This window comes from Prionailurus viverrinus, chromosome C1, assembly GCF_022837055.1.
Source record: "Prionailurus viverrinus isolate Anna chromosome C1, UM_Priviv_1.0, whole genome shotgun sequence".
NCBI classification, from domain to species: domain Eukaryota; kingdom Metazoa; phylum Chordata; class Mammalia; order Carnivora; family Felidae; genus Prionailurus; species Prionailurus viverrinus.
The window spans coordinates 50,211,992-50,227,590 of NC_062568.1; the positions used below are offsets into that span (position 1 = coordinate 50,211,992).

At 41.3% G+C, this 15,599-nt stretch overlaps 1 protein-coding gene across 1 annotated transcript in view; it reads left to right on the forward strand.

Annotated features, from left to right (window-relative positions):
* Positions 1 to 15,599, forward strand: part of TTN (titin) — a 274,200-nt gene that overhangs the window by 72,807 nt on the left and 185,794 nt on the right. Inside the window, 32 exon segments of the mRNA XM_047870979.1 lie at positions 39 to 317; positions 410 to 691; positions 784 to 1,062; positions 1,178 to 1,456; positions 1,558 to 1,836; positions 1,952 to 2,239; positions 2,365 to 2,643; positions 2,773 to 3,054; positions 3,155 to 3,433; positions 3,556 to 3,834; positions 3,948 to 4,226; positions 4,338 to 4,625; positions 4,862 to 5,140; positions 5,350 to 5,631; positions 6,882 to 7,160; positions 7,283 to 7,564; positions 8,384 to 8,662; positions 8,779 to 9,066; positions 9,225 to 9,503; positions 9,596 to 9,874; positions 9,985 to 10,263; positions 10,374 to 10,661; positions 10,788 to 11,075; positions 11,842 to 12,123; positions 12,390 to 12,668; positions 12,787 to 13,068; positions 13,215 to 13,493; positions 13,593 to 13,880; positions 14,072 to 14,350; positions 14,445 to 14,723; positions 14,827 to 15,105; positions 15,246 to 15,533. Of these exon segments, the coding sequence (XP_047726935.1) occupies positions 39 to 317; positions 410 to 691; positions 784 to 1,062; positions 1,178 to 1,456; positions 1,558 to 1,836; positions 1,952 to 2,239; positions 2,365 to 2,643; positions 2,773 to 3,054; positions 3,155 to 3,433; positions 3,556 to 3,834; positions 3,948 to 4,226; positions 4,338 to 4,625; positions 4,862 to 5,140; positions 5,350 to 5,631; positions 6,882 to 7,160; positions 7,283 to 7,564; positions 8,384 to 8,662; positions 8,779 to 9,066; positions 9,225 to 9,503; positions 9,596 to 9,874; positions 9,985 to 10,263; positions 10,374 to 10,661; positions 10,788 to 11,075; positions 11,842 to 12,123; positions 12,390 to 12,668; positions 12,787 to 13,068; positions 13,215 to 13,493; positions 13,593 to 13,880; positions 14,072 to 14,350; positions 14,445 to 14,723; positions 14,827 to 15,105; positions 15,246 to 15,533 (9,009 nt within the window).

Sequence of the window (15,599 nt, forward strand, 5' to 3'; positions counted from 1 at the left end):
TTAACTCTTAGAAATTCTTTCTTCTACCCCTTCTTTAGAACCACCCAGTTTTGTAATTAAACCTGCATCAAAGGATGTTCTGCCTGGCTCAGCAGTCTGCCTGAAGAGCACCTTCCAAGGGTCCACTCCTCTCAAAATCAGATGGTTTAAGGGTGACAAAGAGCTTGTTTCTGGTGGGAGCTGCTATATTACCAAAGAAGCTTTAGAAAGTTCCCTGGAACTCTATGCAGTAAAAACCTCTGATTCGGGCACATATACCTGTAAAGTCAGCAATGTCGCCGGAAGCGTGGAGTGCAGTGCAAACTTATTTGTAAAAGGTCTGCATTGTTTTCTTGACATCTTTGTGCTGCCATCGTTCTAGGTTCTTTCCTCTTCCTCATGTTTCTTCATAACTTCCTTCCTTCCACAGAACCGGCCATGTTTGTTGAAAAGTTAGAGCCATCACAGTTGTTAAAGAAGGGAGATGCCACCCAGCTGGCCTGCAAAGTAACTGGTACCCCTCCGATTAAAATAACATGGTTTGCAAACGATAGAGAAATTAAGGAGAGCAGCAAACACAAAATGTCTTTTGTGGAGTCCACTGCGGTCCTAAGACTTACAGACGTTGCCATCGAAGACAGCGGTGAATATATGTGTGAGGCTCAAAATGAGGCTGGCAGTGACCACTGTGGTAGCATTTTAATAGTCAAAGGTTTGTGTCTACCTTGCCCCTTGGTTTACCAAAGTTGTGGCCCGTAGCATAGATTCCTCCCTCATTAACTCAAAATAATTCCTCTTCTGTAGAGTCACCTTACTTTACCAAGGAATTTAAGCCAATTGAGGTGTTGAAGGAATACGATGTCATGTTGCTCGCCGAGGTGGCAGGCACACCTCCCTTTGAGATCACTTGGTTCAAAGACAACACAACGCTGCGAAGTGGTAGGAAGTATAAAACCTTGGTTCAGGACCGGCTGGTTAGCCTGCAGATCCTCAAGTTTGTAGCTGCAGATGCTGGTGAATACCAGTGTCGGGTGACCAATGAGGTGGGCAGCAGCACCTGCAGTGCCCACGTGACTTTAAGAGGTTAGTGTCAGTTCAAATGATGCACTGGCTCTTCTGCAGAATCAACTCTTCTTTAAAAAAAAAAATCTAGTTTTGGTGTAAAGCTGACATTGATTGAGAATTATTCTTCTATTAGAACCTCCAACCTTTGTAAAGAAGATCGAGAGTACCAGCTCCCTTCGAGGAGGCACGGCTGCCTTCCAGGCCACTCTGAAGGGCTCCTTGCCAATCACGGTGACTTGGTTAAAAGACAATGATGAAATTACCGAAGACAATAATATAAGAATGACCTTTGAGAACAATGTGGCTAGTCTGTACCTCAGTGGCATTGAAGTCAAGCATGATGGGAAATATGTCTGTCAGGCCAAAAATGATGCAGGAATACAAAGATGTTCTGCACTGCTCTCAGTTAAAGGTCGGTTCAGAAAGTTTGCCATGGGTTTTAGGAACTAATGCAGATGTAAGCCTTTTAGCAGAGTGATTCACAACCCACACCTATCCCTTTGTTTTCTACAGAACCTGCAACAATCACCGAGGAGGCTGTGTCTATAGATGTCACCCAAGGAGACCCAGCCACTTTGCAGGTTAAATTTTCAGGGACCAAGGAGATTACAGCCAGATGGTTTAAAGATGGCCAAGAGCTGACCCTGGGCCAAAAATACAAAATCAGCGTCAGTGATACAGTCTCTGTACTGAAGATTATTTCTACAGAAAAGAGAGATAGTGGAGAATACACTTTTGAGGTCCAGAATGATGTTGGCAGAAGCAGCTGCAAAGCTAGCATTAATGTATTAGGTTGGTATTGAAACGGGGTATCCTGTGCTCCTCCACATCTTACAGTTTCAGAGAAAATGCAGATTGCTGGGTTGACCTAACTTTTCTTGTTGTTTTCTGCTTTTTCATTGCATAGATCTTATCATACCTCCCTCATTCACCAAAAAGCTGAAGAAAATGGACAGCATTAAAGGGTCTTTCATTGACCTAGAGTGTATAGTGGCTGGGTCCCATCCCATAAGCATCCAATGGTTCAAAGACGACCAAGAAATAACAGCTAGTGAGAAATACAAATTCTCTTTTCATGACAACACTGCCTTCTTGGAAATCAGTCAGCTGGAAGGTTCAGACAGTGGGACATATACTTGTTCTGCCACTAATAAGGCAGGACACAACCAGTGCAGTGGCCATCTTACAGTCAAAGGTTGGCATTTTTTATCTCCACTTATCAAGAACTTCTTGCTCTCTCATTTCTTAATTCGCACCCTTATTGCTCCATTCCAAAATAAACCTGCCTTTCTCTTTTTACTCCTTTTTCTTTCATCCCAGAACCCCCTTACTTCATGGAAAAGCCACAGTCACAAGACGTCAACCCCAATGCAAGGGTTCAGTTAAAGGCTCTTGTGGGTGGTACTGCACCCATGACGATAAAGTGGTTTAAAGATAACAAAGAGTTGCACTCGGGAGCGGCTCGCTCAGTCTGGAAGGATGACACCTCCACCATTCTGGAGCTCTTTTCAGCCAAAGCTGCTGACTCTGGGACCTACATTTGTCAACTTAGCAATGATGTTGGCACAGCAACCAGTAAAGCCACTCTCTTTGTGAAAGGTCTGATCTCTGCATACACCTCTCTTGCTAGTCTAGCTTTTCCTGGAGGGAGGGAAGAGGCTTAAGGAAGCGATTTTGGCCTTTGTTTTACAAAAATGTTCAACATCACACTCTTTTCCCCATCTTTAGAACCTCCTCAATTCATTAAGAAGCCCAGCCCTGTATTAGTGCTGAGAAATGGACAGTCTACAACATTTGAATGCCAAATAACAGGCACTCCTGAAATCAGAGTTGCTTGGTATCTGGACGGGAATGAAATAACAGCCATTAAGAAACATGGCATTTCCTTCATCGATGGTTTAGCCACTTTCCAAATTTCTGGTGCCAGGGTAGAAAACAGCGGGACTTACGTCTGTGAAGCCCGTAATGATGCAGGCACGGCAAGCTGCAGCATTGAATTAAAAGTGAAAGGTTTGTGACCGGATCTCCTTTCCATTTGGGCTGTGCTGCCGGCCAGGCCCTGGGTCTTCCCTTGAGTAAGCCAGTCTCTGTCTTCCCTTTGAATCCTTAGAACCTCCCACCTTTATCAGGGAGCTGAAGCCTGTGGAAGTAGTGAAAGACAGCGATGTGGAGCTGGAATGTGAAGTGATGGGAACCGCTCCATTTGAAGTCACGTGGCTGAAGAATAACAAGGAAATCCGAAGCAGCAAAAAGTACACCCTAAGTGGCAGAGTATCTGTGTTTAACCTCCATATCACCAAATGTGACCCTTCAGACACTGGTGAATACCAGTGCATTGTATCCAATGAAGGCGGCAGCTGCTCTTGCAGTACTAGAATCTCCCTCAAAGGTCAGTCATACGCACGAGAAGCAGGCTACCATGCAGAAATTTGGTAATGCTCTTTCATTTTATGATTACGAGGAGAAGTTCAAATATCCCTCTTCTTTTCGCACTGTCTGATTCCATCACAGAACCACCGTCGTTCACTAAGAAGATAGAGAATGTCACTACTGTTTTGAAAACTTCTGCCACCTTTCAGAGTACCGTGGTCGGTGCTCCTCCCATCTCCATAACCTGGCTAAAGGATGATCACATTCTCAATGAAGATGATAACATTCATATTTCATTTGTGAACAATGTGGCCACACTTCAGATCCGGGCTGTGGACAATGGGCACAGCGGAAGATACACGTGTCAAGCCAAGAATGAGTCAGGAATTGAGAGGTGTTATGCCTTCCTTTTAGTGCAAGGTTTGTAAGCCTTTCTCTTGAGAACTTAGTCTGTGGGGACAATTTCACAAGCACGCCTTAGTTCTCGTAGAATTATCAATGCAGCTAATTTGCATTTTTAATTCTCACTGCAGAACCTGCTCAAATCCTAGAGAAAGCTAAATCTGTTGACGTTACTGAGAAAGACCCAGTCACGCTGGAGTGTGTTGTGGCTGGAACACCAGAACTCAAAGTGAAGTGGCTCAAAGATGGAAAACAAATTGTGCCCAGTAGATACTTTTCGATGAGTTTTGAAAATAACGTGGCCAGTTTTAGGATTCAGTCGGTAATGAAGCAAGACAGTGGTCAGTATACTTTCAAGGTGGAAAACGACTTTGGAAGCAGCAGCTGTGATGCCTACCTGAGAGTGCTAGGTTTGTATTTTGGCACTAGTTGGCTTCTCTTCCTTATTTCTACTATTTAATACCCTTTGTAAACAAATGGCAACATACTGATGGATGTGTTTTGCTGTTTGCGTTGGATAGATGAAAATATTCCTCCATCATTCACCAAAAAATTAACCAAAATGGATAAGGTTCTGGGCTCTTCTATACGTATGGAGTGCAAGGTTTCTGGCTCACTTCCTATTAGTGCTCAGTGGTTTAAGGATGGAAAAGAAATATCTACAAGTGCAAAATACAGACTTGTCTGTCATGAAAACACTGTGTCACTGGAAGTCAATAATCTGGAATTAGAAGATACTGCAAATTACACATGCAGGGTCTCAAATGTAGCAGGAGACGATGCGTGCAGTGGCATCTTAACTGTTAAAGGTTAGAACTTCTCTTCCTCTTCTTGATTCTTCTTTGTGATTGCTTTTTAAATGTACCACTCTTACCTTGTATTCTTTATAGCTAAAAGTCTTAATAATTCTGTTTCTTTAGCTACATATTTATTGAGTTCAAGAAATATACGGTCATCACCTCTTTTCAGAAATGTTTTCTTATATAAGACTGTCAAAATAGTTTACAAGGGATCTAATTAAATATATTTCTCTTAACATCTATAGAACCACCAAGCTTCCTAGTGAAACCTGAGCGACAACAAGCAATACCTGATTCTACAGTAGAATTTAAAGCAGTACTGAAAGGAACACCACCATTTAAAATAAAGTGGTTTAAAGATGATGTGGAACTTGCCTCTGGACCTACATGTTTCATTGGCTTGGAAGGGTCAACTACCTTCTTAAATCTCTATTCGGTGGATGCTTCCAAGACTGGACAATATACTTGCCAAGTTACCAATGATGTTGGTAGCGACTCTTGTACTACAATGTTGCTTGTGACAGGTGTGCAAGTTTGATTGTTTTATGTGTCTGACCTCTGGCTCCTTTCTGTACAATGCATCTTCCCAATCAAGAGAGTACACCTCTCTCTAACAGTGCACTGTATTATGCCGGGCATTGTTCATCTTTTCCTCTTTCCTACATATTACCTAATGTGGCTTTTGTTATTTATATCGATTTTCCCATAATCTCCTCTTTCTTTCACTCTCTAGAACCACCAAAGTTTGTAAAGAAATTAGACGCATCCAAGATTGTGAAAGCAGGTGACTCGGCACGACTTGAATGCAAGATAACCGGATCCCCAGAAATCAGAGTTGTGTGGTACAGAAATGAACATGAACTCCAAGCCAGTGATAAATACAGAATGACTTTCATTGACTCAGTGGCTGTCATACAGATGAACAATCTCGGTACTGAGGACGGTGGGGATTTCATTTGTGAGGCTCAGAATCCTGCTGGCAGCACAAGCTGTAGTACCAAGGTTATCGTAAAAGGTAGAAATCTCTTTCTTCTGTTCCTCATTACCTAAAAACCACCTTCTTCTCCCCTGCTGTAGCAGAACTCTTTTTTTCTTTTACTGTCATTTTAACTTCCATTTAAGATCGTAGACTCTTTTCCCAAACTAAAATTACTTCCCTTTTCAGATGTTATTTCTTCTTAAGATTTGCTTACACGTAGCCAATCATTCTGGGATATTTTTCATGTTATTCCAGTGGCATAATTCTGATCACCTCAATACATTAGCCAAGCAATTCAAATTTGATGTTTCACAAACATACCAAAAAAAAAAAAAGTAGGCATTTTAAAATTAATTTTTGCCTTCAATAACCTTACGAATGGATCATCATCCTCATGATAATCTTTATCATTAATAACAAATCATATTTAGTGGCTCCTGGGTGGCTCAGTCGGTTAAATGTCCCACTTCAGCTCAGGTCATGATCTCACCATCTGTGATTTCGAGCCCTGTGTCAGGCTCTGTGCTGACAACTCATAGCCTGGAGCCTGCTTCGGATTCTGTGTCTCCCTCTCTCTGTGCCCATCACCCACTCACACTCTGTCTCTCTCTGCCTCTCAAAAATGAATAAACATTAAAAAAAATTTTTAAATAAAAATAACAAGCAATATTTTACTCCATATATATATGGTACAAGCAATATGGGTTTAACCCTACATTTAAAAGAGGAAAATTATATATTTTTCTCTCTCTCTAGAATTGGTTCTTATTTTTTTTAAAAACTATATCACTATACTCTTAGTACTAGTTTTCTGCAGTCATTTTCCAATATTTTTATCACAAAGCCCAAGTCTGTCATGGTGTGAGGCAATTATTTCAATAACATTTGTTGACATGGAAGATTAGATCACAGACATCATGGTGGCTTCTAAGTATCTTAGTTATAGAGCATATACAAAAAATTTCAGCCCTGAAGTCAGGATTCCATACCTCATGCAAATCATTTAATTAAGGTACTTGGGTTTGGTTTTTGTTTTACAACTTTTGCATCAGTCCTTATAGTCCAAGATAAATTAGTAAGGTTAGGTAGATAGAAGTTGAGCTGTTTTGGAAAGACATCTAGGGGGTCTAGTCTGAGCTCTCTCCCAAGGAAGCGGAGTGATTTTACAAAGGCTAACGTTGCCCATTACAGTATCTTGACTCTTTCTTCCAACTTAAAAACAAAGAAATAAATATATTCTATAGAATTAAATAGCCCAATTCATTAGAAATTCTTGTTTTTTACAGAACCACCTGTTTTTAGCAGCTTCCCGCCTGTAGTAGAAACCCTTAAAAATACTGAAGTTAGTCTTGAGTGTGAACTTTCGGGAACACCGCCATTTGAGGTGATATGGTACAAAGACAAGCGGCAACTGCGAAGTAGCAAGAAATACAAGATTGCCTCCAAAAATTTCCATGCAAGTATTCACGTTCTCAATGTTGAAACCTCAGACATTGGTGAATACCACTGCAAGGCACGGAATGAAGTGGGAAGTGATACTTGCATCTGTATTGTCAAATTGAAAGGTAAGTCTATTTCCTGCACATGGTGGAAATGGCAGGAATGTGCCCAACACTTATTTCCTCTCTCTCTCTTCCATTATCTGGACAATGTTCTCAACAGTCTCCGCCCATCTTTCCCTGTTCAGAACCACCAAGATTTGTCTCCAAACTGAACAGCCTCACCGTTGTGGCTGGCGAGCCTGCTGAGTTACAAGCATCCATAGAAGGAGCCCAGCCTATTTCTGTCCAGTGGCTTAAAGAGAAAGAAGAAGTGATCAGAGAAAGTGAAAACATCAGAATTACATTTGTAGAAAATGTTGCAACTCTGCAGTTTGCAAAAGCAGAACCAGCTAATGCTGGGAAGTATATCTGCCAAATCAAGAATGATGGTGGAATGAGGGAAAACATGGCCACGCTGACTGTTTTAGGTTGGTACAATATAGTATGATGGTTCCCTGGTAGAAGGTGGGGCCAAACACTGAGAAGACTTACTGAGAGTCACTGGTAGAATCTCTTGTTCTGAATTTCTTCTAGAATGATACTAATACTTTCTTATTTGAAAGGTTTAAGAGAAAGGATCTAATCGACCTTCTTCTTCTTTTTCTTCTTCTTTTTTTTCCCCTAATTGATCTTTTAAACACTCTTTCCTATTTCTGCGATCCTGACAAAAATTAGCTATCTGTTTGATTGTTTACCTACTACTTTTCTTGATGGATTAGCAGATGCAATCATGACTCTTTTGCTTAAGCATGAAAACTATTGGGAGCCAGCATATGCAGCAAAGAAATTTTGGTTCCAAAGTACTGGTTGTTAAAGCTCACAAGAACTCCCAAGATCAAAGTTTGATAGGAAAGACTTCTACTTGCATCTTTGAACAATTTAGCAATTGTTTGGATGACAACTTTGAAAAAAAAAAAACTGGCTCTAGAACCTTAAAAAAAATAAAGCAGGAATATCAATTCATAATAACATGAATCCTTTGCTCTAAAGAGGGTCAAATGCAAATCAATACACATTGTCTAATGTGTATTATCTGAATTGTTTTGGAAATCAACTAGTGCACAAGCGCATTTCTTAATAATTCCCATAATTTCATGATAGCACGTAATTGTGGAATCACATTTTGAGGTCTAGAGAGAGAGCCTAACATAACCACACCACTGGAAGAAACAATGTGAGCGAATTTGAGAGTAGAGGCATGGTTAAGATAATGGAACTTGACAGATGGCTGTCACGTTTTATTTCAGAGCCTGCAGTCATTGTTGAGAAGGCAGGACCAATGACGGTGACCGTGGGAGAAACGTGCACTCTGGAGTGTAAGGTGGCTGGCACTCCCGAACTCTCAGTTGAATGGTACAAGGACGGAAAGCTGTTGACCAGCAGCCAAAAACACAAATTTAGCTTCTACAACAAAATCTCTTCCTTAAAGATTCTCTCTGTTGAAAGGCAAGATGCAGGCACATACACTTTCCAGGTGCAAAATAATGTTGGAAAAAGCAGCTGTACAGCTGTGGTTGATGTTTCAGGTTAGTTCTGATCCGTTCCCCATGTTGCATGTGTGAATTCCTTTCACCGGTTTCCTTCTCTCAAGTCTCTTCTGCTCTTTTAAATCCTGATGAGTCTCTTGCCTTTCTTCACACAGACCGAATGGTCCCTCCCTCTTTCACACGAAGACTGAGAGATACCGCTGGGGTGCTGGGTACTTCGTGCATCTTGGAGTGCAAAGTAGCTGGCTCATCACCTATCTCTGTTGCCTGGTTTCATGAGAGAACTAAGATTGTCAGTGGAGCAAAGTACCAAACCACATTTTCAGATAATGTCTGCACGCTGCAGCTGAATTCTCTGGATTCCTCAGATATGGGCAATTACACATGCGTGGCTGCAAATGCTGCTGGGTCTGATGAGTGTCGTGCTGTGTTGGCCGTACAAGGTCAGTGTTATAGATGCAAACCGTTTCTTACAGATTCCTCTCTGGGTGCACATCCAGGCACGCATCTGACACACATTCAAAAGTGCTCTTTGTCTTTGATTCAAAGTTGCAGCTTAGAAGCTTATAGGCTCTTTTCACTGTCCTCCATGTCTATGTAGAACCACCGTCTTTTGTGAAGGAACCTGAACCTGTGGAGATACTACCAGGCAAAAATGTCACCTTCACAAGCGTTATTAGAGGATCCCCTCCGTTCAAGGTGGGCTGGTTCAGAGGTGCCAGGGAACTGGTGAGAGGAGACCAGTGCAACATCTATTTTGAAGACACTGTGGCAGAACTGGAATTATTTAATGTGGACATCTCTCAGAGTGGGGAGTATACTTGTGTGGTTTCTAACAGTGCTGGCCAAACATCCTGCACTACTCGCCTCTTTGTAAAAGGTTTGCTCAAGTGCATTTCTATTCCTACTCTTTATACATTGACATCTTTGTGCTTTTACTGTGTTTGATTGCTATGCTTTGTCACTCACCAGAACCAGCTACGTTTGTGAAGAGGTTAAGCGATCAGTCTGTGGAACCAGGGAAGTCCATAATTCTGGAGAGCACCTATACTGGAACCCTTCCAATTTCAGTTACCTGGAAAAAGGATGGTTTTGACATAACTCCATCTGAAAAATGCAGCATAGTCACAACAGAGAAAACTTGCATCCTAGAAATCCTGAACAGCACAAAAAGAGACGCGGGACAGTACTCCTGCGAAATTGAAAATGAGGCAGGGAAGGATGTTTGCAAAGCTTTGGTATCGACATTAGGTGTGTTGTCTTATTCTCTCTTTTAATAATTGGCATTGAGGTAACACGTAGCATGGGTTTGTTTGGTTTTCTTTAATTTTAGTCGCTGATTGCGATCCTTTGTTCTTTAGAACCACCTTATTTTGTTACGGAACTGGAGCCTCTGGAGGCATCCGTTGGAGATTCAGTTTCTTTACAATGCCAAGTTGCTGGGACACCAGAAATCACAGTGTCTTGGTACAAAGGAGACACCAAGTTACGGCCAACTCCTGAATACAGGACCTATTTTACAAACAATGTGGCCACGCTTGTTTTTAACAAAGTGAACATTAACGACAGTGGAGAGTACACCTGTAAAGCAGAAAATAGTATAGGAACTGCTTCGTCTAGGACTGTCTTCAGAATTCAAGGTGATGATATTTTAGAAATTAAGAAAATTTGAAATCTTAATTCTTCTATCTTTGTGGAGAAATTTTCACTTCATCTACTAATGACTCCAGTATTGCTTGTCTTCCTACAGAGCGCCAACTCCCACCTTCCTTTGCAAGACAACTGAAAGACATTGAACAAACTGTTGGGCTTCCAGTTACACTCACTTGTCGATTAAATGGCTCCGCACCCATCCAAGTGTGCTGGTATAGAGATGGGGTACTTTTACGAGATGATGAAAATCTACAGATGTCATTTGTAGATAACGTGGCAACTTTAAAAATTTTGCAAACTGACTTGAGCCACTCTGGCCAGTACTCCTGCTCAGCATCTAACCCACTTGGAACAGCATCTTCTAGTGCTAGACTGACGGCAAGAGGTTTGTTCCCACGTTAATCTTTCTCTTTGTGAACCATGACTTCTTATTCATTGTCCGAAGAGAAATGGCCAATGAAAAAAGTAAAACAAAACAAAATGTCCATTGCCTTTTCTTTTCATTTTCCAGAACCTAAGAAATCTCCATTCTTTGACATCAAGCCTGTATCTATAGATGTCATTGCTGGGGAAAGTGCTGACTTTGAGTGTCATGTTACTGGTGCTCAACCAATGCGAATCACTTGGTCAAAAGACAACAAGGAGATACGTCCTGGAGGAAATTATACTATCACATGTGTGGGAAACACTCCCCATTTAAGAATTCTTAAAGTAGGCAAAGGGGACTCCGGGCAATATACTTGCCAAGCAACCAATGATGTTGGCAAAGACATGTGCTCGGCTCAACTCAGTGTAAAAGGTATCATTATATGGTGTCTACCAGAATTTGTTCCTTCCCACATTTGCGTAATTGTCTTCCAAAAAGTTTCTTTAGCTTTTAAATTTGGGGGGTAAACTAACCGGGTCATGTTAGAAGGTATATTAGTGTTGAAGAAAACATTAATCAATGTTCTGTTTTGTCTTTTTTTTTTTAATGTTTATTATTTTTGAGAGAGAGAGAGACAGAGAGCAAGCATGGGAGGGGCAGAGAGAGAGGGGGGCACAGAATCGGAAGCAGGCTCCAGGCTCTGAGCTGTCAGCACAGAGCCTGATGTGGGTCTCGAACTCATGAGCTGTGAGATCATGACCTGAGCTGAAGTTGGACACTTAACCAACTGAGCCACCCAGGCGCCCCTGTTTTGTCTTTATATTGTTCTTTAAATCAGTGTTATCTCTAAGTGTGATCCTATCAAATAGTGTTTAATTGAAATTTGTTAAATATTGTTTCAACTGTCCATTCTCATTTTTTGTACTTTTCTGTCATATGCATTCTGATTTATCATTACTAAATTTTGATCAAATACCTCTATAATACATTAACTTATATGTTTCAGTTTATATATCAAACTACAAAAATAAACTTAACAATTAAACCCTCTATTAAAAGCTTATTTTATAGAAAAGATAACATGTTACCATAAAATTATCAGGAAGTATATTCTTCATAAACCAGTGACCAGTTTAAACATGTGTTTGTGGGATCTTCAACTACAAACATAAGCTATTTTTTTCCTTTGATTTACTAGAACCTCCCAAGTTTGTTAAGAAACTAGAAGCTTCAAAAATTGCAAAGCAGGGAGAACCCATCCAACTGGAATGTAAAATAAGTGGTTCCCCAGAAATCAAAGTTTTGTGGTTCCGAAACGACAGTGAACTTCATGAAAGTTGGAAATACAACATGTCATTCGTTAATTCTGTGGCATTGCTTACCATCAATGAAGCCAGCACTGAGGACAGTGGGGACTATATCTGTGAGGCCCATAATGGTGTTGGAGATGCCAGCTGCAGCACAGCCCTGACTGTTAAAGGTTAGACACACTAAGCATCTTTCTTTTCCTCTGAGTTGATTCTTTCTCAACAATGTTACGAGCTCCAAACTAAAAAGGCTCATTAAGAGGATTTGCTTGTAATTCTTAAACTAGTTTTTACGAATTATTATTTCTGGTGTTTGTTAGCATAATGTCATATGGTCACACCAATCCCTCATAATGATTCTGGATTCTAAAATATTTTTTTGCTTTTTAGCTAGCAAATATTCTCATCATTTAACTTCTTTTTTTTTTTCTTCTGGTAGCACCTCCCGTTTTCACTCAGAAGCCTTCTCCAGTAGGAGCTCTTAAAGGTTCTGATGTTATCTTGCAATGTGAAATTTCGGGAACCCCCCCATTTGAAGTGGTGTGGGTTAAAGATCGAAAGCAAGTTCGAAGCAGCAAGAAATTTAAAGTCACTTCAAAAAATTTTGATACAAGTCTTCATATCCTTAATCTTGAAGCCTCCGATGTAGGAGAATATCACTGCAAAGCTACTAATGAGGTGGGAAGCGACACATGTGTTTGCACTGTCAAGTTCAAAGGTTTGTATACATGGGCACAAAAACATATGCCTCTTCCTTTCATCTTTTCTTGCTCAACTAATAATTTATGTGGCTGTGAGTCTCTTTATTTTCTCTAACCACAAATTTCTTTCATTAGAACCCCCACGGTTTGTGAAAAAGCTAAGCGACACCTCAACCCTTATTGGGGATCCTGTTGAGTTACGGGCTGTAGTGGAAGGCTTCCAGCCAATTTCTGTTGTCTGGCTGAAAGATAAAGGTGAAGTCATCAGAGAGAGTGAAAACACTAGGATTTCATTCATTGATAATGTTGCAACCCTCCAACTTGGGAGCCCGGAAGCATCCAATTCTGGAAAATATGTGTGCCAAATCAAAAATGAAGCCGGAATGAGAGAATGTTCAGCAGTCTTGACTGTACTAGGTTAGTAACGAAGTAAAACCTGAGAAAAACATCAAATTGGCCCATGATCATCATCTGCAAATAGTACTCTTACCCCATAATATATTGATCACACTCTTAGTTTGGAAGGTGACTTTATTTTCAATGCATTATACTTCTTCTTTTAGAACCAGCCAGAATCCTAGAGAAGCCAGAACCCATGACTGTCACTACTGGAAATCCTTTTGCTTTAGAGTGTGTAGTGACTGGAACCCCCGAACTTTCAGTCAAGTGGTTCAAAGATGGGAGAGAATTATCTGCAGACAGCAAACATCACATTACATTCATCAACAAAGTGGCTTCAGTTAAAATCCCTTGTGCAGAGATGAGCGACAAGGGGTTATATAGCTTTGAAGTGAAAAACAGCGTTGGTAAAAGTAGCTGTTCTGTGTCTGTCCACGTTTCCGGTGAGTGGTAGGAGGTTCTCATGAGTATATAATTTTTCCTAGAAAAACAAAAAAAGAAAGCTTCTCTTATCAAAGGAAAACTACTCTTCTCCACCCTAGATCGTGTTGTGCCTCCTTCCTTCATCCGCAAGCTGAAAGACACGAATGCTATCCTGGGAGCCTCCGCAGTTTTGGAGTGCCGAGTCTCCGGTTCAGCCCCGATTTCAGTTGGCTGGTTTCAAGATGGCAATGAGATCGTTAGTGGGCCTAAATGCCAGTCCAGCTTTTCAGAAAATGTCTGTACTTTGAATCTGAGCTTACTGGAGCCCACCGACACAGGCACATACACGTGTGTGGCCGCCAACGTGGCGGGTTCTGACGAATGCTCTGCCGTCCTGACCGTGCAAGGTCAGTGTGCAAGGATCGGGCTGCAGCTTCTCTAACGTTTTTTCTCTGAGGGACTTAGTGCCTGCCTTGCATTGCAATTTCTTTATCTTCTCTTCATGCTTAGTCTTAGTTCCCTTTTCTTCAAGTAGCAGAAGCACATCTCACCTGGATTTCTTTTCTTTCTTGCTCTCCCCCTCCCTTGGGGTATCCAGAACCACCGTCTTTTGAACAAATCCCTGACTCTGTGGAAGTTCTACCTGGAATAAGCCTCATATTCAGCTGCGTCATTAGAGGCACCCCTCCGTTCAAGGTCAAATGGTTCAAAGGCAGCAGGGAACTGGTGTCAGGGGAGTCATGCACCATCTCTCTGGAAGATTTTGTGACAGAACTGGAGTTGTTGGAGGTGGAGCCATTGCAGAGCGGAGACTATTCTTGCCTTGTTACTAATGATGCTGGCAGTGCCTCCTGTACCGCACATCTTTTTGTGAAAGGTCGGCTCTTTGCTCCCACTTGCGTATCTTTTCAATTTTCTTCCAAGTCTTCATTTAAAGATGCCAATTTTACCCTCATGTTTTCTCCATATAGAGCCAGCCACCTTTGTGAAAAGATTGGCTGATTTCAGTGTGGAGACAGGAAGCCCCATAGTTCTCGAGGCCACATACACTGGCACACCTCCCATCTCAGTGAGCTGGATGAAGAATGAGTTCCCTCTTTCACAGTCTCAGAATTGCAGTATTACCACAACAGAAAAATCTACCATCCTGGAAATTGTTGACAGCACTGTAGAGGATTACGCACAATACAGTTGCCTGATAGAAAATGAGGCTGGTCAAGATATCTGTGAAGCTCTGGTGTCTGTCTTAGGTGTGTTAACAAGTTATCTTTCTTTCATTGCTATCTTTTCTTTCTTTTAAAGCATCCTCTTTATGTTAGCGTGACTGATTGATTATCATCCTTTGTACCCTAGAACCACCTTATTTCATTGAACCTCTGGAACATGTGGAAGCAGCCATTGGAGAATCCGTAACTTTACAATGTAAAGTGGATGGAACCCCAGAAATTAGAATTTCTTGGTATAAAGAACACACAAAGCTACGATCAGCTCCTGCGTATAAAATGCAATTTAAAAATAACGTTGCCTCTTTAGTAATCAACAAAGTGGATCACAGTGACATAGGAGAGTATACGTGCAAGGCAGAAAACAGTGTGGGGGCCATCGCTTCTTCAGCTGTGCTTGTTATCAAAGGTGATGATGCTTTTGTTTAACGAGTCTTACTGTGTGCTGACAGACCCATTTTCTTAAAAACATCAAAATTTTAATGGGTTGAAATATGTTGTGGTTGTTTTCTCTCTTGTGAATAAGGATTATCTGTAACTTCTTTACAGAGCGCAAACTTCCACCTTCCTTTGCAAGAAAACTGAAGGATGTTCATGAGACGCTTGGCTTCCCAGTTGCGTTTGAATGTCGCATCAATGGCTCAGAACCTCTTCAAGTGTCTTGGTACAAGGATGGGGTGCTTTTGAAAGATGATTCTAATTTGCAAACATCTTTTGTTCATAACGTAGCAACTCTTCAGATTTTGCAAACTGACCAGAGCCACGTTGGTCAGTACAATTGCTCAGCTTCTAATCCTCTTGGAACTGCTTCATCCAGTGCCAAGCTCATTCTTGCAGGTGAGTAGTTAATCACCTTACTCTCTTTCTTACCAAGCAGCTTCGCTGCTGTTGGCCACTGGGCTG